General features: G+C 45.7%; 1 protein-coding gene across 1 annotated transcript; it reads left to right on the plus strand.

The window, feature by feature from the left end:
* The first annotated feature begins 219 nt into the window (after nucleotides 1–219).
* On the plus strand, nucleotides 220–24,926 carry LOC119167600 (plancitoxin-1). The gene is made up of 7 exons (XM_037419098.2): nucleotides 220–463; nucleotides 4,104–4,326; nucleotides 5,696–5,774; nucleotides 14,374–14,538; nucleotides 16,478–16,675; nucleotides 22,581–22,885; nucleotides 24,721–24,926. Exons 1-7 carry the CDS (start codon nucleotides 318–320, stop codon nucleotides 24,838–24,840), a joined length of 1,236 nt encoding a protein of 411 aa, XP_037274995.2. The 5' UTR covers nucleotides 220–317; the 3' UTR covers nucleotides 24,841–24,926.
* Nucleotides 24,927–26,825: the final 1,899 nt, after the last annotated feature.

A 26,825-nucleotide genomic window follows, 5' to 3' on the forward strand; every position in this document is an offset into this window, starting at 1 on the left:
CCAAAGGGAAAGCAATAAGGATGGTTAGCCGGCAGGAAGGGCCGGCCGCGTAAGAATACGATGACGATACGTCAACTTTGACATGCCGTTGGACCCTCGAGATGGTAACCAGGGGAAACCCCCCTTCATCCTCTTGCACCCTTATCTCTTCGGTTATCTGGGGCTGAGTGTCGTGCGCCGATTCGGCGCGTGGCGAGGCACTCGATTTTCTATCGCAAGCCGACCGCACGAAGTCGCCGCACGATAAACGGCGCTTCTTTGCAAAGACAAGGCAAACGCCATTCGCAGACACCCAACCCGGTGCAGGCCGCTACGCGATGGACACCACCGGCTGGCCCAGATGCAGTGCCTTCTTTGTGGTTGGGACGCGTATTTCGGTGCTCGCCCTGCTGCTGATCTCACTTTCAAAGACTGAAGTGGAAGCTGTGTCTTGCAAGGACGAGCATAACCAAGATGTGGAGTGGTAAGCGCACTACCCTTTTATCGAGCATCGTCCTTAAGGGTGTGCTCGTGTATGGAGGGAGAACGCTATACTGCAGATTGCGTAAATATATTTAGTACGGAAACATACCGACCGCCATCTTTCAGGCACATTTATGTCTCGATTTCCGAACTTCATTCTCATTAAGTAACTTGCAAATCTTCATATCGCAGCACAATATGACATACATCACAAACATGGGGCCATAGGACAGCTACGAAACAAACATAAACGGCACTCGCGTTGTCAATTTTTCATTTTTTTTATAACGATACCGCACTGTTCGTCACATTCTGCCTCGCCAACAAGTCAGGCCAGAAATGTTTTTATTGATGAGCTTTTTTATTGGGCTGCATATACTTCTTTCTTCTCAAAATACGGTTAAGTTATTCTTTCTTTAGAGTTTCATGCTTTAAACTCAGATATCAGCGTGTTGACAAAATCCCATCTGGGCGATATTATTTATACATAACAAAGCGGAACAATGTATAGCAATTGAAACCATGAGGTATCTTGATATGTTGTTCGGTGTTTGGTTTTTCATTTGTGGGGGCGGGAGGGGGGCTCTGTTTTTTTTTCTGTCGCTTTTGTCTATACGTGAGTTTTTTGCGAGTAAAGCAAGCACAAGCAGTAATAACATAGCGAACACAAGCGCGACGCGTTCATAAAATATCATACACCAACATCTGTGCTAACACGAAAATTTTAAAAAGTAAGTGCAACTAAGAAATGTACATGTTCAACAGCCCTTTTTCCACCACGACACACCACAAAAAACCGACAGAACGACTATAGTAAGAAATACGAATGACATGCAAGTCTTCGCAATAATAGGCGCAATTTTTCATAGAATTAGGAGTAAGGACCATTGCTCAAGTTGATTACTTCGTGAAAATAGACATATTTCGGCTTCCACTAATCAAAAAGTCTGCTCCAAACCAAGCGTTAGGGTTCAGGGGAAACACCCAGTCAAACTTAGAGCAGGATCTGTGTGTTCATTTTCGTTGTCCTGGTCTTCGTGCGTTTCCTATTCTCAATATGTCACTCAAAACCCGCTTCTGAACACTTGATTCTCTGTTGAAGCTTTCTTTGTACCCTAAATGTCGATCAGCTGAATTTGTGGAACACTGAGTTCGCATGCTCACTGATCGCCTGTTGCCATATTATGCTTTATTATGCTTTCTTTTTCTAGAGGATTGTTGCACCATCTAAAGCATGGTTAACGCGATTCTTTATGCACGCGACGCAAAGTCTTTAGACTTTTAGGGGCGAAGCTTCTTAAAGCGGCACCCGTTCGTCCCTCGTCGTAGTACGCAACATGTCTTACGTTTTGACCTGCAAGGTGGTGCCTGTGGGAGATTTCTCCTGTGCGTTGTTGAACAATAAAAAATTTCCAGCGTGCGCGTTAACTGAAAACCGAATTCTCCTGTCCCTCATTCCCCATTAGCAGCCATCGGCATGTACATTGAGCACTATCTGACAAGAAAGGGTTGCTACGTAATACTCGCTGGGCGTAACCTCCTTGGTTTTAGAAAGGTTTAGCGAGCGTTCGGCGCATTCTTTGACCAGATCTGCAGTTCTTAAGTTGAATAAGTCAGAGAGCTCCGTTTTCTTCCACGTTCAGTGGAAACCCATGCTAAATAAAAAATGAACTCAATAGAAGCTTAGATTTTGATGCAATGCCGCAATTACGTCTAGAGTTATATTTATCGAATCGCAGGTCTGCGTTCTCCGTCGTCGTATCCACTCGCAATACTTCTGGAGAGCGCCACTGCGAGTTGATGCGGTCAGCAGGAATGTTTTGAAGTGTCAGAGGGCCCCTTTGAGGAGCAGCATCAGTGTGACTGTCCATATATTATTTTTTTTACGGCAACGAGACATAGTGACAGACATTATAAGCACTGCCGTATTCTCTTTTCCTCTATTTTGCTTTTCCTTCTGCATTTTGTAACACCATTTTTCTATCATATTTTACTCTCTTCACGCCTCCTCCGAACAGCCAGTTGATTTAATAACTGACTAACCTCCGTGTCTTTCCTCTTATGTCTTCCTTCTTATCGCAACAAGAGGCCGCAAGGTACGCTTCATCGGCGTCATTCGTGCTGCCCACGTGATGCATTCGTCCGACGCTGTATCCCCATATCGCTTGTGACAGTGACGTTATCTGTGCCGCACGTCAACGTTCCGACAGCCCCTTGACTGTCCTCCAGAGAAACCGCGATGAGTGTACAAACGCAGACGAGTGGATTCAGGAAGCACTTATCGTCTATACAACGTAAAGTCAATGTATACACAAGTTCCACACACTCAGTGAATGAATAGCCTTACGTCTCATCAACTCCGCGTAACCATGCGCAGATAACCACCAGCGTGCGCTTTGTACTGTTTGAACAAGCCCAAGACACATAACATAGTAATACTATTGCAGCTGGTCTTGCTATAAACTTATCTTTCTCGGAAGCCGCGATCTGTAAACATGTGTAAGAGTGATAGCTTTTATCGAAAGGAACGGGACAAGCCCTTTTTAGGGGTGAAGCTCCTTATGGCGTGGGTCATACGTCCCGTGTCGTCGTAGTAGCCACCTCTCATTTAGTCCTTAGAATGTCGGCTGGATGGCGGTACTTCTATATATTGAATCTATGATGAAAAGCTGCGAGATAAAATGCGGGATAGATGCGAGATAGATGCGAGATAGATGGAGTGTTCGCTAGATGGAAGGATGGATGGACGAATGGACGAACAGACAGACAAAAGGACGGACGGACGCTTCGGCCCACTCATCATCATGCACTCCGTGTATATGCTGTTTTTATATACGACTTTTATTACCGTTTTCCCAAATTGATAAACCAAAACGCTGTAGCACAGAAACAAAGGCTATTTGACGGTTCTGTGAGTTTTTTCTTTTTCTTAGCAGTCAATTTAACTCGGGAACATAGAAATCATCACAGCAACGAAGAGCCGCTGGCATGCGACGAAGTGGTTTTCCACCAGGCCGCTTCCCCATTGTGGTGCTGTCGTGTACTGGCAGTTCTATCTCGGAGAAAGGTGCTATTAGTTCACAAGCACTCGTGAGACCCGGTGGCCCTCAATTAGGGTGAGTGTAGGAAACAATTTGCGCCACCAGTGTGATCTTCTTGAACGCCAGCACAATAACATGGTAGGGTCTCATTACAAGTGCTCAAACTACCCATACAAAACAATAAAGTTTTTGGCTTACAAAACGGAAGGACCTGCAATTATTGTTTTCAGCTTCATTCAAGCGAAAAAGAAATGGTGTTACCTTTGAGAACGATGAAAGTTCTTGTTTTTTTGCCTGGCTGAGCTCCGCTGAAGCTCCTTGATCCGTTGCGCCGCAGCGGTCAGCGGTCGGTCAGTAACGTCAGAATATAAGGCCCCTCTCCGAGGCGGATATTTCGAATCGCGCAAACGTTGGTTGTGCGGCGTGATTTCTTTTTTTTTCAGACTAGGCATTCCTTGAGACGAAACAAGCGTGGTCAAATTTCGAGAACGTTATTTCAGCAATCTATGTCAACTCAATATTTGGCGTTAGAGTCCCATTCAGTGGAAGCCTACTGAATCTACATTTAGCTTTTTGTTTTCTCTCTACGACTGGCTGCAGGTTCTTCATGTACAAAATGCCCAAGGAGGCGTCACGTGCCGCCTCGGTGGCCTTCAACAAGGCTTCCACGTCACCCAGAGGCGGAGAGGAGTACTTCTACGTGGATGCACGGACGCCGGAGACCACATCTCGGTGGCCACAGTCCGAGCATTCGGTGGCCGAGGCCGCAGGAGCGCTGGCCAACACTCTGGCACCACTTTACACGACGAACAAGTCCGGCCTGGTGAGAAAACCAACAAAACCGACCGGAAGTTTCCAGCGACACAGCCATTTCGCTGCATGGCCAGCATAAGTCCCAGAAACTTTCATTGAAAGAAGATCGAGGCAACATCGCCATCACACTGTTTATTTAGTGCTATACCATAATTCATATAACCTTAATAAGCTTGCTGAAAATCAGCTAGTTATAAAATGTGCTCATTCAGACATACAGAATTGAGACAAAAGGTATCGTGACAAAAGGAATGAATGTTAGCAGGAACGAGAACGCACAACAGGTATTTAAAAAAAAAAATATATGACGAAGTACCGACACTTACACCAGGTAATTGCAGTTGCAACAAAAAGCAATGGTCTGGTAAAAGCAAAGAAAACGTGAAAGCAACAAGCTTTCAAATTGTGCGCAAGACATACAGATAAAGAACGTTATTGTGTTCCTGAGGAACTGCGTTGAGCCGCCCCTTTTAGGGGGAATCCGTAGCAATCGTGGGCCACTCCCTCGTAGGGACAGGAAGACCAAGGCCCTCCGCCCTTTCGCAGGCCCTCTGAACTCTGCGCAAGAGTATCTATATCTATATAGATTACTAAGAGCGAAGCCAAGTAGAGAAAAAATAAAAGAAATGATCAACGACTGAGGATCAGTTGAGGCACACCCTGAGGAAGTGCTTGTGTGATCAACGCAAGAAAAAATGTTTTTATCAGGCCAGTTTTAATGGCCGTCGAGTATGACATGCTAACGTTGCCCGGCGGAGTAAATAATACTTGTTAATTTACTTAGTGAGCAAGCAACCGAAGTATACATGACCAAAAATAATATGAATCATATGCTTTGTGGGCTTGTGTACTGCATTGTTGTAAGCATAAATGCTTAGTACTTGGGGAGACGCTCAGTTATATTTAACAAATAGGGTTAGTAGCAATTTACCCATGACAGACAGTGCTAATGAGACACGAAACATAAGTACACGACACGGGCGCTGTCACTGACCTATAAGTATATTGAAAAACGTAGCATATTAGAACCCAACAGCATAATACCTCTCAGTGATGCTAAGGTTTGTGTGTGCGACATACATTGTTAGAAGCTCGACATGGCGTCATCAGGTTTTTTCAGTGTGTCTCTTACGGCTCAAATACGGGCCACGATATTTCATTGAATTTTCAGTTGGTAGACAACGCCTGTGTCATATCGTTTCTCGCGTTTCGTGTGTTATCAGCGGTGATAATCGTGAGCTCAGATATATATATATATATATATATATATATATATATATATATATATATATATATATATATATATATATATATATATATATATATATATATATATATATATATATATATTACTTACCTGTTGCTGTCAAATGTTGCAGAACTTTGCTTACGCGACGTACAATGACCAGCCTCCCACAGGCACTGATGCCAATGTTGACAGTCATGGTCATACGAAAGGTAAGGCCACGTTATTCGTACTCATCGCTTGTACCTGTCGATAAAACTGATGCGCGGAAGTTTAGCTGCAAAATAATCATGTATGAGTTCACACTATGCTTTATTCAAGCCTAAAGTTCCGATGGAATGCCAGAAAACTGGAGGAAACAAACGAGGAAAAAAATGCTCCGTGCGGTGGTCTACTAGTTAAAATACTCGGCTGCTAACCCGCAGGTCACGGGATCGAATGCCGGCTGCGACGGCTTCATTTCCGATGGAGGCGGAAATGTTGTAGGCCCGTGTACTCAGATTTGGGTGCAGGTTAAAGAACCCCAGGTGGTCGAAATTTCCGGAGCCCTCCACTGCGGCATCTCCATAACCATATGATTGTTTCGGGACGTTAAACGCCACATATCAAATCAAGCTTTTTGCAAGCCTAAAGTTCAAATGGAATGACAGAAAACTGGAGGAACATAACGCGAAAAAAAAAAAAGATCTCCAGCTGAAGCAAGCTAGCAGGAAGGGTACTTCACCAGGACTTTTTTTTAATACGAAAGTATTTTATGCCAGGGTACACCACGGTAGAAAATCCCTTTTGCGTAGTCCTGAGTTGCCACATATATGACTCTTTGAACGGCCAAGTTAATCATTTTGTGGGTCACAAGAAGTTTCACGTATTTCTGATACCGATATGATGTTGTAAATATAAACTTACAGATTGCAACAAAAGCGAGACCGAAAGGTTTTGAGGTGGGCCTCGAATCAGAGACGTCGCAGTCCGCAGCACACGGCGCTAGCCACTAGACCACGAAGCGTACGTTGTCCAATTTGTTAACCTCAAGCCGTTTATATACACAATATACCGTTTGGCAGTCCTGAGAGCTTCTCACATTCAGCGCAATTTCGTCATCCGTAGCGAGACGGCGCGGACGTCTCGCACTGGGAAGAGTTTCAGTATATGCTCCCTGTGGGAGCAGAGTTGCACATAGGTCCGCCATCTTGCCTGGCTAGCAACCATAGTTACGCGGTGAAGCTGTGCTCTGTTTTTTGCAGAGAACTTCCATTTATTCGATAAGGACGATTCGGAGTGACCGATAACGATATACCAAGATTAGACGTACCTTGCGTGTCAACGATCGGCGAAGAACAAACACCAGGTTTTCGGGACTGTGCCGCACGAGTACAAAGGCATTTCTTCAGTCTATCTTGTAACACAAATTACAAAGGCACAGCGTAGTGCCGAATAACATTCATCGCCGGAGCCGCCACGTCAAGTGGCGCCACCTCTAAAAAACAAGCAACAACTGGCAGACACAAAATATATGTCATCCGAGATTTAAGAAGCACCTACTGGTACGCGCGAGTGACCCAGAGACGAAGTGTATTGCTGAGAATCTCGATACCAACGAGCTTTATTATTCGTTCAGCAAGGTAGACTCGGAAACCGGTTCCCTTTTCCTTTCCCTCTGCGCACCTTTGCTGGCGGTGCAGAGAGAATAAAATGTTGGTCTGGATGGATGAATGGATGGATGGATGGATATGGCTGTAGCCTTTAGATTGGGCGGTGGCTAGCGCCACCAAGCCGTAATACTTAATGAACCAAAAACTCGATTTATTTATTTTTCTTTAAAAGGTGAGTTTGAGGATTCGTACTTTGCAGTGAAGAGTTTAATTTTCACGCGTGCCTTGACTTTAGCCAGCAATCAGATAACCTCCGTCTAGTTAAGTCTACTCGCTTGAAGTCTATTTTGCCCTCCCGGTCCCTAAACCACAGTGCTTTGAAAAACTCTGTGCCATCATTCTGAACTATATGGTGAAGCCCTTTACAGAACATTATCAAGTGTTCGGCAGTTTCTTCTTCCTCTCCGCACGCACTGCATACTGAGTCTACCCCTTCGTACTTGGCCCGATATGTCTTGGTTCGCTGCACTTCCGTCCTGGCCTCAAACAGTAGAGAACTACCGCGAGTATTATCATAGATCCTTTCCTTGACAATTTCCTGCTTAAAAGTTCGGTAAATCTTTAGTGCGAACTTCTTAATCATGCCCATTCTCCACATGTCAGTCTCCGTTTCCTTCACTTTCTTCTTAACCGTTAGTTCTTTTTGGTTTGGCCACTTGCTGTTTTCTGAGTATTTACCAGTCAATTTCCTGGTTCGCTTCCTCCATTCTGTATCGACATTCTTCATGTACAAGTAGCTGAAAACCTTCCTAGCCCAACGCTCCTCCCCCATTTCTCTCAATCGCTTCTCAAATTTTATCTTGCTGCTAGCTTCCCTGCCCTCAAATGATGTACATCGCATATCACCTTGTACTCCTTGATTTGGTGTATTCCCGTGAGCTCCTAAAGCAAGCCTACCAATTCCACGTTGCTTAATTTCTAATCTTGCTTGAACTTCTAATCTCATGCACAAGACCGCATTGCCGAACGTCAGCCCAGGAACCAAGACCCCTTTCCATATTCCTCTCACAACATCATACCTATTGTAATTCCACAGTGCCCTATTTTTCATCACTGCTGCATTGCTGTTACTTTTAGTCCTCACCTATATTTCGTGTTCCCTCAGGTACTCGGTCCCATTGCTTATCCATACGCTCAGATATTTGTATTTATCTGTCACCTCTAGTGTGACCTCCTGTATTCTAAGCTCATTACCTTCGTTGTCATTGAAAATCATGACTGCTAATTTTTCCTTACTGAATCTAAAATCTAACCTATCTCCCTCAATACCGCAGATGTCCATCAATATCTGCAAATCTTCCTTGTTGTTGGCCATTAGCACTATATCATCTGCGTACATTAATGCTGGTAGTGCCTGATCAATAGGTTTTCCTTGTTTGACTAAGGAGAGGTTGAAGCCCAGTCCACTTCCCTCTAATTTGGCCTCTAATCCTTGTAGCTACATCATGAATAATAAGGGTGACAGGGGACACTTCTGCTTAAGCCTCCGTTTCACCTCTGCAGGCTTGTATACCTGTTTTTCCCACTTTATACCTACCTTGTTACCTTTATAGATACCCTTAAAAAGATTAGTGACTACATCTTCCACGCCTAGTGTGTCCAGTATTCCCCACAATTCCTCTTGAACCACGCTATCGTACGCTCCCTTGATATCCAAAAATGCTAGCCACAGGGGCCTGTGCTTCTTTTCTGCTATTTCGATGCACTGCGTCAGTGAGAACAGATTATCTTCCAACCTCCTGTGTTTCCGAAACCCATTCTGCAGTTCCCCCAGCACCTCCTCATCCTCTACCCATGCCTGCAGTCTTTCCTTTATAATCTGCATCGCCAGCCTGTAGACCACTGATGACACTATTATAGGACGGTAGTTGTTTATGTCAGCTTTGTCCCCCTTTCCTTTATAGATCATGCTCATCCTAGTAAGTTTCCATCCATCGGGAACTTCACCATCGATTATTATTTTGCTCACTGCCTCTCTCAAAGGCTGCTTAGACTTCGGACCTAATGTCTTTATCAGCATAATTGGAATGCCATCTGGGCGTGTTGACGTACTACTAGGAACCCTTTTCTCAGCCCTTTCCCACTCTTGTTGTGAAAATCGAGCCATTGCACCACTTCACTCGTCCTTGTCTATTGTGCTGCATAAAGCACTTCTTTGTTAAAATTTTTCTGTCACCCTTGTTCTTATATATTCAATGGCTTCGTCACCTTTTAGCCTAGCACCTTGGGCTGTAGTTATAAAACTATGCTCTAGGCTGGTCTCATTTCTTAGGGAGTTTAGATGGTTCCAAAATTTCTCAGCTGCCTTTCTATCTTTTTTATGTACTTCTGCCAGCCACTGAGCTCCCTTTGTTCTAATCTTTTCATTGATCAGAAGGGATGCATCCCATCTACAGCTTAGAAAGGTTTCCCATTTTCTTTCAACATCATCTGTCGGTTCACCGCGCTGCTTAGCATGTATGTGTTCCCTAGAGGCTTCCTGACGTTTTGCTATGGCTCTCTTAACTTCCTCATCCCACCAACTTTTGGGTTTGTGTCTTCTTTTCCGAGGTGACTTGTCACGCGTCTTAGCAAGCTCTAGCTCTAAGAGTCTAATTAGATTCGTGTATGTCCTCAATGTCTTATTATCCTCTGTGATTACTTTCTCAATTTGTTTAGCGGGTATTTCAATTTGCCTTTCTGGATAAAAATTTTCCTGTAGTTGCTCTTCTTGTCTCCTTCCCACTTTCACTGCTCTTCCAAAACTTAGCTTTATACGTTTGTGATCACTACCCAGACTTCTGGAGCCACCTTCATCTATCTGCATTCCCCTGAGCTTATCATACATCCTATGTGACATCAGTGCACAATCTATCGTCGACTGCATCCTTCCTACCTCCCATGTTATTTGCCCTTCACACTTCTCGGTACTGTTGCAAATGATCAAATCAAGCCTTTCACACTTATCCATGATCATTTTGCCTGTCGGGTCGGTATACCCATCTATATCTTCTATGTGCGCATTCATGTCTCCTACTATAATTATTTCGCACTCTCTTCCTAACTCCTGAATGTCCTTTGATATACACTCTACCATTGCCTGGTTTTCCTCTCTGGCCTTTGCTCTTGTCCACAAGTGCACGAAACCAAGGAGTGTCATTTGACCTGCCACTTTCCCTTTTAGCCATAAATGTTCCTTGCACTCCTGCTTGACCCTTTGTCAGTCTGTTCTTTTATGAATGAATGCCCCAATACCACCCCCCCTTTCTCCTGCCTTCTGTTCTATTACAATATTCCCACGCGTAGTCCGGATTGTTCGGAGGTTGTTCCATGTCCATGAGATGTGTTTCTACAAAACCGTATACCATCGGCCTCTCTTCCCTTAGCTGTTCTTCTATCTCTTCCCACTTCAGCCTGTTCCTACCACCCTGCATGTTAATATACCCTATGTCTGAATTGGCTCGGCGCTCGTGGCTACGTCTATTTATGCCCCGGACTCTACCTATCTTAGATATTGGTGCCACTTTGGAATCGTATCTGTCCATACCACCTGTCGAAGAGTCTCCCTGGTTGTTTTCCTCGTTACTAGCTATCCTGCACCCCGAAGGGCTTGCTTGCCCCCCAGAAAAGCTACTGCGCGTCCTGCAAGTCGCCAACCCACCTCATGACCTAGCCACCCATCGAAGTGAATTCTGTCTCGTTGAAAAGCACCCCACCTATGCACCTCTCTGTTTATTTCCACCACCTCAAAGTCTTTCTCTCGACTCATTCGCCATATCTCTTGGTTTGCGTTGACGACCGCTCTTTGCAGGTTGCTATCACGCACCGGTACCTCCGGTATCGTGGATACCTGTACCTTAGGATGAGTGGCGCGCATGTCATCGACGCCTTTCGCCAGTATGGTTGCTAGTCCTGCTGTATCTTCATTTAGGACATCGTTTATACCGCCTGAATTTATCACGAGGTTCCGTCTATCAGCTGTAGTTCTGAGTTTGGCGCTCGCTTGCCTCATGACTGCTTCCAGCTTGCGTCCTGGGAACGCCCCTACTGCAACCCTCTTGGCACCTCTTACCCTCTCTTTGATGGCTTGTGTGCATCGATTTAAATTCGAGTCCCCGGCGATTATCACATGCCGTGACTTTTCAGCTGGAGCGTCCTGCACCTGGGGGCTACTTGCACCTGTGACGCCGGCTGCTTTGTCCCCTCCCAGCCCCACCACTACGTCGCTGAAGCTGGGCTTTGCAACAATTGAACCGGCTAAACCTGTTTTTTCCAAACTTGCTTGCTCTTCCTTCTCCACCGTTCTGGTTGCCGGTTCCCTACTGTTCTCTCCGTAGGCCGCTTCTTTGTTCAGCTTCGCTAGTGCTTCCTCGGCGGACTTCAGTCTTTCTCCCATTGCCCTCGTTTTCTCTTGCTCTGTTGCCAACGCAGTCTCGGGCTTGGCGATTCTCATCAGCAGTTCACTCTGGGCAACCATCATTTCCTCAATTTTTTCCTCGACCTCACATTGCCTACACTTCGCGTCAGCCTCTTCTCCATCCGCTTCTACGCTTGGGTCCACTTTCAAACCCACTCCACATCCTGAACACTTCACAGTCTTTTTAACCATATCTTTCTGACACCAATTGTCCCTATACTCAATAATTACTAAATTCGAGCCCTTCACTACGAAAAAAAGGAAAGTCTAAGCTCTACTACAAAAATTTGCGTGTTCAATGTACGCGCACCTCCCCCACGGGGTGGCAAAAGAAAAAAAACAACAAAAAATTCAAACACACACACCCGCACTAATAAATACCTGGTGACTGGCCCCCGAAAAAGCCGTACCATGAAATAAGTGCTACGAAGATTTCAACCGCTGCCTTATAATTATAAAGACAAGCTCAAAACATGCAAGCACACTTATCTGCGCAGTCGAACCGGAGCGATCAAAAAACACGTTCATCCACCGTGACAGCCCGAACTGACAGCCCGGTCTACGACACGCTGGCAGCGCCACCTGGAACGCCACGGCAATCACTAAACTTCACCACAGAATACCACAGAATCACTAAGCCTACAGCATCGATTATTTCAGCTTGTTTTTAATGGTGCTAAATCCACGCAAATCATTTGCTCACGAAGTTTAAGGGCATGATGCTAAAGCAAATAAAAGCACGATTTCATACCTAACGAACTACAAAGTGCACGACGGTCACATGATAGATACCAGACGGACGGCGACCGCTTTCGGCGGTGCGGCTATGTTTTCAGGGCGCGGTCTGTGAATCAGCTTCTCCGCAGTGCATGGTTAATAATGGCGTTAGAAAACAGATGCGCAATTCTGCTACCTAAATGTAGCATATACAGTAACTCTAGCGCTGGGTAGCGTTGGGGCCTCTCGCGTATCGTGGAGAGCCGCCTCAACTGAGCGTGCTCTCTCCTGTGCGCGTATACTTAAGATTCGTGATTCGGTAGAGAACAAAGGACACTTCGCTTGCTGCCGCGGCCGCGTTAAGGAAACGAGCACGCTGCTCACACACGGAGAAGTAAGAATGGTGACAGACGTTCGCGCTTGTCCTGTGCATACTTGTTCCTTTCGTGTGTCCTTTTTTTCTGAACAGTGCGCTTCAAGTGTCGAGCTTTCACAGTTGTTGGTCCACGCTCGTCTTGTGAATACTCAATTCGTGCGTGTTTTTTCGCTTGAGATGCATGCTGCAAATTTCGAGCTGCTTGCCGTTCTCCGCCTGACTTCGCAATTCGTTCCTGTAGCAATCCATCGTTTGCCGCTGAGGCGTAACAACACACAATAAACGCTCAACCACATCTCTGAAAATACCTTTCACTTTCGTGTTATACCAATTTTTAAAAAGAGGAATCAGCCAAGTTTTTATTTGTCAAGACTGCAGTATTGTACGATGTAGCGTCATACGCCACCCGTGAACCGAGTACGCCAAGTGACCTAATTTAACGTATAAAGACTGGTGGCCCTACATAGATAATACCATTTAGAAGGTGCAGTGTCATTTTGCGTGCGCTTGCACTCAATCTGTTACAGTGAATCGGTCACTGTCGGTAAAGTTTTGTAGCGCTATTACACCATACGTGCGTGTCGTGACAAGTTCCCGACAGCACTCTGTGTGACAAACTACTAATACACATCAAAAATTTAACTTGTTCTCACAATGATAAAAAGTTGGACAAGTTTCTATTGATAAACACTTCAAAAGGCACGAAAAGTCCATCACAAAAGAAATATGAAAAACAAAACTGCATAAAAATGTGAGTTGTTTGTAACGCGTTGTCCTGTTCTCGGTTTTTCTTTTGTACTTGCCTTTTCGCATCTAAGTTTGTTTTCATGCGTTCAATAATGCCAAGCAGACAAATTTAATCAACACATTGTGCTTTTGTGCAAAAAGCACTGTTATATATATGTCTTTTTTTTTGAAACTGCCGAAAGTGCAAGGAAAAAAGCTTACATTACCGCTCTTATATCCATGTTCAAAATGCTTGAAATCTTTGAAATCTTAGCACAATTAATAGAATAATTACCTGATCGATGTGTTGTTCCAATCATTCAGTCGCAATTAGAAGCTTGAGGGAACTAGAGCCTGAAGACGCTCAGCCTATTATCAACGACTGTAGTATCACATACTAATAAAATAAATTAATGGCTAAGTAGATCCAGGAGCTTGCTCAGCAGCGGTATTTCGGTTTCTCTGGGGGGTACGTACTGCGTATATCAGGAAGTGTATTGTTCTCCTTCTTATTCTGCCTGCTGTAAACAAAAGCTTCCCAGAGTGAAATATGACAGAAAGTTATGACAGTTATCAATACCATGATGTCAACCATTCGTATTGCCTTCCAATTCACTCAGAATAATTCGAAAAATATAAAGAGGATAAACGGCACTTTATATAATTTGCTTCAGGTCACTATTTCCACTCAGCAACAGTATCATAATCGATCTATTGCAGGATCAATAGATCTGTCGATGCTCTCAAATTTACACTATCTTCTGCGAGCTGATTACATTTTATCCCACTTGGTGTTCATTCTGTTGTTGTACTCCCCACCGGTTGTCTGTCCTGCGTATTAGGCGGCCGACTCAAGATAATTTCTTCGCGCTCGATTTAAACTGAATGATGATTAACCGGACACTCCCCCACCCACTTCCATTCTCACTCCTCTTCTTCCACAGGCGTGATCCTATTCGACCAGCAGCAGGGCGTGTGGCTGGTCCACAGCGTGCCGGACTTTCCCGGCTCCCTGCACAGTGGACACTACGAGTTCCCCGAAAGTGGCCGCGAGTACGGCCAGGTGGCGCTGTGCGTCACATTCCCCGCGAGTCAGCTGGACACTATTGGTATGCCATCACATGAAACGCAAGATCGTCACAGAAACACTTGTATCCCTCACTCAGCGTTATTTTTGCGTTGTCGTGCTATAATATTTCTGATCATTTGCTGCAACCTTAATGTGAGTGCCATTTGGACATCAAGTGCTATACAAATGAGCGATGGGGGTCAACATCTCGGGGTAGCCATTAGGCTTGTGCTGGTAATCTAGCCCTGGTTACTAGCCGTAGCCAGAAAAAAAAACGTCGTAAATTTTTCCCTTTTTTGTAATTGCTTGAAAGGTTGTATCCCTGCAATCCTATAAAGAAACAGGGCGAACTGGTGAAACAGCACTTGATACGTTTCACCCCAAACAAAGCACACCTGGAATTGCTACTATGGTTCGGCTAACCAAACCACAATGTTCACCTTGGGCCAGTGTAGTCACCATCAGCAGCAGTACCTTCATGGCACCAATTCAAAAATGATCTAACCGTTGTAGAACACCGAGGAAAGTCCACGTAACTGAAACTGTGTAGTCTCGATGTGACTATCCATATCTTTTTATTACTCTTCTTCTTTTCTCTCTATCCCTTTCCTTTCTATTGTTCCCCTTTTCCCTTTGGGATGTGGAGTCGGTGAAAGACGGATCTCAACATAAAACGTAACGGTCGCTTATGTTCGTGGTAGCAGCAGCAGGGCAAGCATGCCAGTGCTGCGCTCTAACAGATAGAGAAACAATGATTCTCCCTGCGAGCTTACAGCGCAGTTTTGTAGGCACCGCTGGTGACGTATGCCTCGGATGATTATCGGCACTGTAGCTTATCGGATAGTGGTGCGCATTGTGCAGCCATGTCACGCCGAGCAAAGAAATAGCGAGGTTAGAGGCTGCATTAAGATCTGCGCAGATTGTGTACCCCCCCCCCCCCTCCATTGTATGGTAGCCAACCAAGTCAAGCTTGGTGAACCTCCTTGCCTTTTCTCTCTATTTCTCTCTCTCTGTGTTAACAGTGGCGTAATCTCGCAACGATATTTGCGAAAATGTGCTGTCAAAATGTAGGTGTCGTCAATTTGGTGCAATTAATTTTTTTTTCTCCTAGTTGCTAGCAATCATACTTGCGGTAAATGTATAAAAGCGCTTGAATCGACCGACTCGGACTATCTATCAGGCCATTCTAACAAGAAATATTTTTCTAAATTATATAGCCAGCCTATTGTATACACTATAGAAAAGTGTCAGCAGCCCTGTTTGATGTATTACACGACATGCAATAGGTTACTTTGGGCTGCTCGAACGTCCCTGGTGGTGAAAATAGAAGCCGTTTTACACGTAACACATATAGAGTGTACATATAATGCATGCCCACAGAATACGTTGTGTATATTATTTCTACACACTTGCACGCGCAGTCGTGAGAAACTTTAACATGAACGTTCCGCAGCGTGTCCTGAAACAGCTTGATTGACGCCAGTGCTGCGTAGCTTTCGATGCTGCTGCAGATATGTTAGCAATGCGTGCCGACATACTAGCCAAGCATACCGGGGTATCACCTCAGCAACAGCGCCCAGTGCTTCACGTCTAGCTTCAAAGTAGCACAGGACAGGTCCCACACCGGAGCATTCGTGTGAATTACGGAATATTTGGCGCAAGGACGAGAAGGTGGAACACAGCACGAGCGCTAACACTTGTCATTTTGTTAAATGTTGTGTCCTCTTTTCGTTTGCTTGCGTCACTTCGCACTAAATACGTATTGCCGAATGCCTCAGCAACATGGCCGAATTTCATTCGGGGCTTGTTTGTGTGAAGCTTGCAGATGACTGTACACAAACGAAGTGCTATTCCCATCCGGAGTAACATGCTAGGCGAGTCCTCATTCCAACGATAACTGTGGTTTATTAAATAGACCTTCTCATCCCTCGGCCTCCCCAGTTTTCTAGAACATAAAAAGCGTGTTTCTCGTCTCGCAGCAACGCACCTTCGTCTCCAGCATCCGGACATCTACGACAGCTACTCTCCACAGAGCCTCCTCACCGCACACCCCCAGTTGGCGCTACTACTGCAGAAAAGTTTCATCCACACACAGCCGTGGCTGCTGACCGCCAAGCTTGTCACCCAGGGGAACGCCACGTTCGTCAGCTTCGCCAAGCACGGGCAGTACGAACAGGGTGGGTAGCTATGCTGCTCGATGTCTTAGGCTGGGGCTCTGAGTTCACTCATTCTGTCGAGGTATATGCACACAGGCATTCTGAAGTTTATTTCTTTGTAATTCGGGATTTACCGCTGCGTTATATTGAACATCCGTTTACGCGATCCAAATCAGAGTTCTTCATAGTTTTGTTTTACTGTATCAAAATTTCAGCAATATAGATTCCCTAAGACAAAATGTGCACATTGTCATGAGATGAAGTATATATTTTTTTTTCACTAGAAGAGGGATCACTGTCTTGACGTACTACATATTACCTACAAACCCAGCTTCCAATATTTGCCTCCACATCTCCGACGTGCTTCTTATGGTTCACGAAATGGAACATAGGTGCGCCCTTTTCATTTTCGTGCTAACCATAGAGTTTCCTAAAATTAAGTAGAGGGGACCCTGGCACTGCAATCATTAGGCGACATGGGCATTGTGGGTAGTACACAAATTTGCATGGTCTTCGCGCTTGCAGGCTACAAACATACTTGTGGATTTGTTTACTGGTGGTTTGGTTTTGGTTCGATTGAAAGAACAGACCACAGGGAATTACATTACCCGATCTGAATGAACGAGCCTAAATGGTTAAGGTGGTGAATGTATCGATCGAGCAATGCTTGCAAGCCATGCGCACGCATGCACCACCATCAACGAAACTAATCTTAGATAATGACCACACGTGGTTATCATGCTGCATACTATCTATACGCATTCCTTGTTTGAATAAAGGGTATTTTTCTTACTGGCTTCCACTCGTCACAGATCTGATACATGGTGTCAGAAGTGGGCGCGTCGCTCCGTGGCATAGATGAAATCGGCCCACAAGCTACAAGCAGTAACCGGTCTATGCAATTGGAAGCCACGACCGCCCGGCAAAATTGAGCATTAGCAATGGAACTTCTCAAAGCACCAGAACCCTTGCTGTTATCCGGAAACACGGCAAAGAACTGGGAGAGATTCAAACAGAAGTTTGAGCTGTTCTTGGAGGCGACATCACCAGCGAAGGAACTCAAGACTCCAGCTGTGAAGACCGCGCTCCTGCTGAGCTTAGCGGGAGACGAAGCACTCGAGGTATTCAACAATTTCTATTTTCTTGAGAGTAAAAGCAAGCAAAATTACGAGACTGTTGTGAAGAAGTTCGATGAATATTGCCAAGAGCAGCAAAATGAGGCTTTTTAGAGATATCTGTACCGCATTAAGACACAAGCAGAAGGCGAACCCTTTGAGCATTTTCTACGTGACCTCAAGAGACAGGCACACAGCTGCAACTTAGATTCCTTGACAGAATCTTTGATACGGGACCAGATAGTCTTCGGCACAAACAACGCCAAGCTGCGCGAAAAAATGCTCAAGGAGAAGGACTTGACGCTCGACAAAGCATGGCAAATATGTCGAGCTGCGGAAGTATCCGCCCAACAGAATGAAGCGTGGTCCCATGCATACAACCAGATAGACATGGTTAAAAAATCGCAACAGCACGTTTGTGCCAAATTCAGTCGCTCTCACGCGCGTGCTAGGTATCCAGCCTTTGGAAAAACTTGCTTCGTGTGTAAAGGAAGAAATCACTTCGCTAGGTGCTGCACGAAACGTCAAGTAGACGAGGTTCACAAAGAAAGCAATGACTTCAGCGTTTTAGATGTAAAAATTTGCAACATCAACAGCAGGGAAGATTGGACAGTCAAAGCGCCGGTTACGGGTGAAAAGGTGGTGGTTAAGGTTCACACAGGCTCTCAGGCAAATCTGCTGCCTTACTCTATCTACCGAAAGTGCAAGGGGGACTTGAAGCTTTACCCAAGCTGTGCCGTACTTCGGTCCTACAGCGGAGGTGTTATCAAACACGTCGGCGTGGCAACAGTGCAAGTTGAGACGAATGATCGGTGCTGTAGCATCCCCTTTTTCGTTGTGAAAAAGAGCAGCCCCGCTATTGTGGGATTAGCCGCAAGTGAAACTCTGGGTCTGGTGTCGCGCAACGTAAACATGGTCAGCAAAGATGGCACCAGTGACATTGCCAAAAAATTCCCGGATTTATTTCAGGGAACTGGCTGCTTGCATCAACAGTACCACATGGTTTTGCGCAAGGATTCAGTACCAGTAGTAATGCCAGCGCGGCGCGTACCATTGACAGTTTGGGGACCACTACAAGATGAGCTCGATCAGATGGAAAGAGGTGGCATCATAGAGAAGGTGAACGCGCCAACAGCCTGGGTGAGCCCTCTAGTAATCGTAAGAAAGAAAAACGGAATGCTGCGTTTGTGCATGGATCCTAGGAACATCAATGAGTGTCTAAAGCGAGAACATCATCAAATGCCAAAGCGAGATGATATTGAGGCTGAGTTAGCAGATGCTAAATATTTCTCGCGCCTTGATGCAAACTCCGGCTTTCACCAAATCCCTTTAGACAATGCAACGTCCAATATGTGCACGTTCAGCACACCGTTCAGGCGATACCGTTTTCTCAGGCTCCCATTCGATATAGCTTCCGCTCCAGAAGTTTTGCAGAAGGCGATGAGCGAAATATTCGACCGCGCAGCAGGAGTGCACGTGTATGTTGATGATGTCCTAATATATGGAACTACTAAAGATGAACACGATGCGTGCCTCCGTCGTGCTTTGCAATTAGCCAGACAGGCTGGTTTGACGTTCAATGCTGATAAATGCAAGTTCGGGCTGACTGAAATTCATTTCTTGGGTGACGTCATATCTAAAGAGGGAATAAAACCAAACCCTTTGTTGAGCGCATCACTGGGCGATTTACCTCACCCAGCCGACAAGGCAGCCGTACACCGGATGCTAGGCGTGGCTAAATACTTTGGCAAATTCATACCCAACCTGGCCGATAAGACGAACCTTCTGCGCAGCCTTTCAAAGAAACACACCATTTTCGAATGAACGAAGAACCATGCGCATGAGTGGGCAGTTATTTGCGAGCATCTCATCAAACCACCACTGCTCGCCGTCTTTGACGCGTCTAGAGAAACTAAAATCTCTCCAGGTGCTTCGAAGTGCGGGCTAGGAGCAGCTCTTTTACAGCGTTATGGTGACGCTTGGCGGCCATTTGCCTATGCATCTCGCGCTATGAGCGATACAGAACAAAGATAATCTCAGATCGAAAAAGAGGCGATGGCAATTACCTACGGATGCGAAAAGTTTCACCAGTTTGTTTATAGAAGCAAGATTGTAATTGAAACTGACCATTGTCCGTTGATTGCCATTGCTACCAAACCTATTGGTGACATGCCTCCACGACTTCAGCGTTTCTTTCTGCGTTTGTTCACCTATGACTTTGATCTTTACTTCGTGCCAGGCAAGCAGCTGCTCCTGGCGGACATGCTGTCTAGGGCGTCACCAAGTGCCACCGGAGACGTTGTATTCAACAAAGACGTGGAAGTCAATGCAACGAGAATCGTGTCAGAGTTGGTAAGCAAAGGCCATGGATCGCCTAGCAAAGAAAACTGCATCCGATCCCGAGTTTCGGGCTGTTATCGACTACTTGTGCGGCAAGGGAAAGCTCGAGGGCCCATTGAAATTGTTCGCATCCGAATTATCCCTCGTACAGAACATTTTATTGAAGGGATCCAAAGTGGTTGTCCCGAAGTCATTGAGGCGAGAAATACTCCACCGCATTCATAAAGGGCACTTGGGTATGAACAAGACCAAAGCAAAAGCTCGACGTCTGGTTTTCTGGCCAGGGCTTAACGTGGACATCGAGAAGATGCTACAGGGCTGTACAGCCTGCCGCAAGTACGCTTATGCGCAGCAAAGTGAGCCGCTAGTATTGAGGCCGACACCGCAATACGCGTGGTACAGAGTTGGAGTCGACATTTTCCAGCAAGGTGGAAGTTCATACCTCTGTGTCTTCGATGCTTTGTCCAATTTCCCAGAAGTCGAAAAACTAACGGACTTGACCACTATATCTGTAATCGAAAGCTGAGCGCCATTTTCGCTAGATATGGCATCCCAGTAGAAGTTTGCAGCGATAATGGTCCTCAGTTCTCATCCTATGAATTTGCACGTTTTGCCTCCAGATACGACTTCCAGCATGTGACATCTAGCCCCGGATTCCCTCAGTCCTACGGCCTCGCTGAAAAAGGCGTTCAAATTGTCAAACGAATCATGAAGAAGACTGCGGAAACGAAACAGGACTTCTGGCTTGAGCTGTTGAGCTATCGTTCATCACTCCTCGAAGATGGTCGTTCCCCTGGTGAACTCCTCCAAGGCAGACGCCTACGCACGAGACTTCCAGACTTCAGCTACCACTGAAGCATTCCCGTGACTAAGCACAAACAGTCCGGAGATCGGGGCAGATGCTTGCCAGCGCTCAAGAAAGGCGAAGCTGTACGCGTCAAAGACAAGGCATGGACTAGAAAGGCGCAAGTGCTAAAACGCGTCGCACCGAGATCTTACGAGGTGGCCACGGAGGACGGCCGAAAGTTTCGACGTAAGCGGCGCCACCTACCGAGGACAGGTGAGCAGTATCGGGAAGGCTTTGAAAGTGAGTCCTCATGGAGCGATAAACGTGATGGCCTCGACGAGCCAGGACGGGCTCGGCATGAGCACAGTGACGAACATTGAAGGCCCGGTAACAGATCATCCGAGCAGCCGCCAGCACAAGTTCCTCATCAAGGCGTACTTCCTCCCCTACGCAGGTCTGCTCGGGAGACACGACTACCGAATCGAGTACGTTATGACAGTAACTTTAATCAAGTAACTTAAGTTGTTTTGTTTTCCCGCTGGAAGATCTATCGACTGGAAGCCATGCGCACGCATGCACCACCGTCAACGAAACTAATCTTAGATAATGACCACACGTGGTTATCATGCTGCATACTGTATATACGCATTCCTTGTTTGAACAAATGGTATTTTTGTTACTGGCTTCCACTCGTCACAGATCTGATACAGTGAAGTGCAACTGCTGAACATTTGCTGATTGTTGTCTCGTGAGAAAGTGGCTCCGGGCCACGCGAATCCAGGCGGAGCCGAAAGTATGCAGATTAAACAAATTTCCGCACTACCTACCATTCCCAAGCATGCTGGATGAAGCTTCGTGCGTTGCAGCTCCCACAGACACTAGAGCCCGAGTTCCCTTTAGTGTATATATAGGAAACTCTATAGTGCTAACTACTGGGTGTATGAGGAGATACAATGTAACGTAGTAAAGTGTAAGAAAAGAGGCCATGCGTGGAAATTAATGGAAGAACATCGCATTTTCCAAACAATTCAATTTACGTCATATTCCTGGTAATACAAAGCGTCTGACGAGTAATTATGAGTGTGTCACCGTTATCAGACCCAGCTAAAGCACACACAGGCAAGTAAGCCTCGAATGGCTTGACAAATTGTTCTATAAGTACAGTTTCATAATTTGCAGTCGGCGTAAGATAGCATAGATGGGGTACACTGCAGCTACCTCGCAATGCTCCTTTCAACAGAGTACACTAATGATTGCGTTCCTTTAAAATAGTTTGCCGACGCTCCAGCGTTTGACTTTTCTGAACGTTTCCACTTACAGGAAGGTGCACTAGCTGGCAAGTGAGAGAAATGAAATTTCTTGCAGTTTCTCGAAGGAATCTAAACTTAAACTTCGTGGCGTCGAATCCTTCCTAATATGTACATATAACGTGTGTGCCTAACCTCCCTAGCTTTGTCTGAACAGCCTACCACAATTTGTTTACATACAACGTGACACGTAGGTACAGTGCACATTGGCCACGAAATAAATCGAACGTTATTCAGACAATCAATATGTTTAAATCGCTGCTCAAGTATGCCAATGCACTTGCCACGGTGCAATTGTGCATATATTAACACTGTACAACGGCAGCTCGATGATTTGCTGCGGCGCAAATACCTACCGGGACCTGGGATGTTCGCAGACGTCTACGAGACGGCCGTGGGCGTCATTTTCGGGAAGGACGTGCTGGTCTCTACGTGGCGGAACGGTCGTGGCGGCAAGCTACCACCGGCGTGCAACGGCATCGACGGTCCTCGGGTGCTGGACGTGCTGCAGATGCGCTTCGACCAGGCCTCGAGCAACGCCTCACTGGCCTTCGACAACACCGAGGACCACAGCAAGTGGGCTGTCTCCCTGCCCGGCAAGACGTGGACGCACGACAAGGCAGAAGAGAGCGGAGGAAACAACGACGTAGGCTACGTCTGCATAGGCACGCTCAATCGAATGGTACGCATGCCCACAAGCGCTCGCGCTTTCTTCAAGCCTTCGCCTTGCGAGGCTTGAAGCACGATCGATCTTGGCCTTGCGAGGCAAGGTCGATCCTTAGCACTACGCTTTGTCAGTGTTATACTCGGACGAATGATTGTTCAGGTGGTGCCGTGCGAACAAGGACAAGAGAGTCGTATTCGTCGTTTTTTTATTATTATTATTTCAGACAACACGGTATACACAGTTCGACATGTCCCTTGTCTTGTTTTGCACTAAACTACTCACACTACCTTTTAAAGGTGCCATGCAACGCCTTTTAAGGACGGTTAGAAAACACCCTGATCGGTCGTCGAGGCTCCTCCGAACACGTGAGCCGAGCGTTTGCAGCACGCTGCTTGAAACTAGCAAATAATTCTCAGACTCAGCTAGACAACGCTCGCTCTTCTCTGGACAAAAGACACTGTATACATTAACCCAAATTACCACGCCATAAAACCAAAGTCTACGGCTCTTGGCGACCTTAGCTTCGTGAGCTGCATAGTTACAGTGATCGCCGCGGAGTGCCGCGACGTGGCCGCATGCTTGCCTGCGATAACACTGAAAGTAAGACTATATAGCAGCTTTTGAAATCCATACATCTGTTTGTGCATACAAGCGTACGTAATGATTGATAATAAGGATTACATTTTCACCCTAAAGGCGGAGTAGCAATTGCGATAGCAACAAATTGAAATTGTAGAGGTAAAAAGAGTGGCAGCTACTTTGTGGGATCCGATCGCTATACTAAACTCTTCAGTAAGCAAAGGTCTTCTGTATACGGTTGCCCCTGGGAGAGAATCAATTTTAGAGCTGTCAGTATTCTCAACGTGAAATAAACAGTGAGAGCACATTATGAACAAGGGTATAAGAGCCCTCTTCTAATGCCTCTCGAGATGGCACTCGCGGCCGCGCTCTTGTGGTCAAAGTTCACAGTTCGTGGTAGAGAGACGCACCATCCTCCGCCACCGGCGGGTAAGGCTTTTCTTTGTGCTTGAGAAGCGATGAACGCAACGGGGATATGATCGCAAGCGCCCTTTACGCGACGTAGACGGCCGGCACATTCCGTGTCTGCTTCAGCCGCGTTTTTCTCCGGCGTTTATTTTCAGCCGCGTTTGTATCCAGCGCTTTTACTCTTTCGTAGAACGTACGATGCATGGGGCGATGTTAACAATTTAAACTATATATGAAACATGACGGTGATGGTAAAAAAAAACGCCAAGTGTGTCCATATAACCCCTAATCTAATAATATCAGCCGACTCCAAGGCACGTATTCGGACTCAGCGCCGCGAGCTTTGCCAGGCCCTGACAGGTGCCTTCAAATTAGCACCAATGATGCGGCATACTCACGTGATAGACAGTGGCGGTCTAAAAATGTTACTGTGATTAAATATATTATTATTCTGTAAAAAAAGTACCAGCAAGCGTTTTTTTTTTTTTTTGTCATGAATTCATTCAGCTTTTGGAACGGCTTTTCACTTGCAGTCTTTAAGTATCTGCCTAGCCGCAATTGACTGTTTTTCGGGGCGTATCATTGGCAGTCATTTCATGAGTTCTTTTACGTCACAAAATCTGTGTTATTACTATCATGTGGTGCTACAGCAAAGTAAACAAGTACATTGTTATTATTTCATTAAAATATTGAGCGATTGTGGGTAACACCTGCAGAAATTGATGAACTAATGAATATCGCAGTAGCAACATCATTTTGGAGTGATTTGATATGTTCTAAACGTGTTTTTATTGCGGTGATTTGTATCTCGGCGTTCAGTCACAGTTTATCAGTGACCCTGTTATTTCGCAATTTCTGTGCAGCAATCTCAACTGCGAAGAGGCGGCGAAACCCTGTGCTTCCGCAACGCTATGCTCCACGGCTTGCTCCTCAACAGTGTCGTCTCACATGACACCTGTCCACGGAACGCTGCAGGCACCTGATCTTGCCGCTACGAACGTTTACTACAACACGCACCAACGTGCTAACGAAGCGAACAATAAATAAAGCTCATGCGCGATATACTGAACTCAGCCACCTCAATTTTTCAGCTGTCGCGCATTTTCTACCAGATTTGTGCGCTTTTAACAGCGGCATTGTTTAAGCTTCGAATAAGGCCGACGCTGCAGGAATTTAGGCGGGCACGCGACACAGAAATTGGATGTGTGCCAAGACGCGGCTCGCACACAATATGTATGTGTAGCATAGTACATAGCAAGGGGGCAGGAAAGAAAAATAAGAGTGAGTACGAGTGATGGGAAGGTGAGAAGGAGGCGAGAAGGTAATGCAAAGAATAGCCTTATAAAGTATAGTTGAGGATGTATATGGGAAAGGGAATGAAGGGTAAGAACTAGGAAATAAAAATTATGAGGTGATGAGAGGCTACATCCTGACAGCACAATATACATATGCATCATGATGGACATTATAGCATATATGAAGGTGTGGAAATGCCAGAGGGTGAAGAGGAGTGATGTAAATGTTAGGAGAAGAAAAAGGAGGAGAAATACCAATATATAGAGAGAGATAAAGAAGGCAGAAAGACGAGAGAACTGAATCTGCCCTTGAAAGATGGCGGCTCTTGCTCGCCAGCTCCGCTGTTTTCTAAGATTTCACAGTTGAAGCCGCATTTAGTCCTTTTTTTTTTTGTTTATTCGCTTTGCAGAACTGACTGCCTGGTTCAAGCAGGATGCCCGACCTTGAGGAATGCTTGAGGAACAAATGACAAACTACAAGTGTATATCAGCAACCTTGCAGGCAACGCTGTTGTTCAAAAAAAATCATTTCTACTAGGTACCCTGCCCAGCGGTTTAGGAGCAAAAAAAGTCATGTATACACTTAAATGCAGTTACGTAAGAAAATACAGAAACAGGCGCTGTTTCAGAGTGTACATTTTCTCCTTGTTTTGAGCGGCTTATAGATTACAATCAGTGTAAGACAATAGATCATCCAGGACCATTTTGCACAATTACAATAAGTGAATTTTACTTTTCGGCGTATTTCCAACTATTGCAGATTTCGTTGCCCATTACCGAAGGCGCTGAGCCAGTTCTTCTGTACTCTCTAAATGTAACTCTCATTTCCTTGAGGCACTGTTTCCCAGACAATCGCGGAATATTCAAGCATTGCCTCAATAAAAGAATTTCATGCCAATTAAGACGATACTTATAGCACGAGAACAAAACGACGACACAGAGACATCGTCATGCCATACCAACTAGCCCAAGCTGCAACGCTTCTAAGCCAATTAAGAGCCGATCGTGCGATTTCAGCTGCCCTCCCACAACTTACGCTTTGAAATCGCCAACGCAAGGAATTCATCCATAAAACCTCTATTTCCTTGCAGACATGGACAGCTCACTTCTGGTTGAATCTAATTAATATGTTTTATTTTTACTGTATGATCGATCATATTTGACACATTTTTGCACCCAGGAGCGACGACATAAGACATGGCGTTTTGGTCGTTGGTTTCTAGGGTTTGCCGTTCCGAAGTGACGCCACTGAGGAGGGCTCCGCATGATTTCGATTACCAGGGTTTCTTCAACAAACATGTGGTGAGGCTTAGCGGGGAGACAAATGAAAGGTGCGTGGCTAATATAGGTAAGCATTCGTGTTGTAAATTACTTAGGTAAGGAAGAACACGGCGCCAGACGCCGGCTGCGAGATAGGGTCGGGAGAGGAGGCGTTTGTCGCCACTTCGGTAAACCTGAAAAATCTAGGGGCTTTCTCCTTCCGGTCGTCTGGAACGAATGCGTAAAGCACGTTGTGACGTTTGTCTCAAAGTCTTGTTACGCCAATGCATAAGGGATCCTGTGAGCTTTTGCTGATTTTTTTGCCCAAATTAATCGCAGGTTCACCAACTTGCTCTGCCTGCTTGACATTACCAAGTGCAATTAACAGTATATCAATCAGGCAGAGATACCTT

This window comes from Rhipicephalus microplus, chromosome 6, assembly GCF_043290135.1.
Source record: "Rhipicephalus microplus isolate Deutch F79 chromosome 6, USDA_Rmic, whole genome shotgun sequence".
NCBI classification, from domain to species: Eukaryota; Metazoa; Arthropoda; class Arachnida; order Ixodida; family Ixodidae; genus Rhipicephalus; species Rhipicephalus microplus.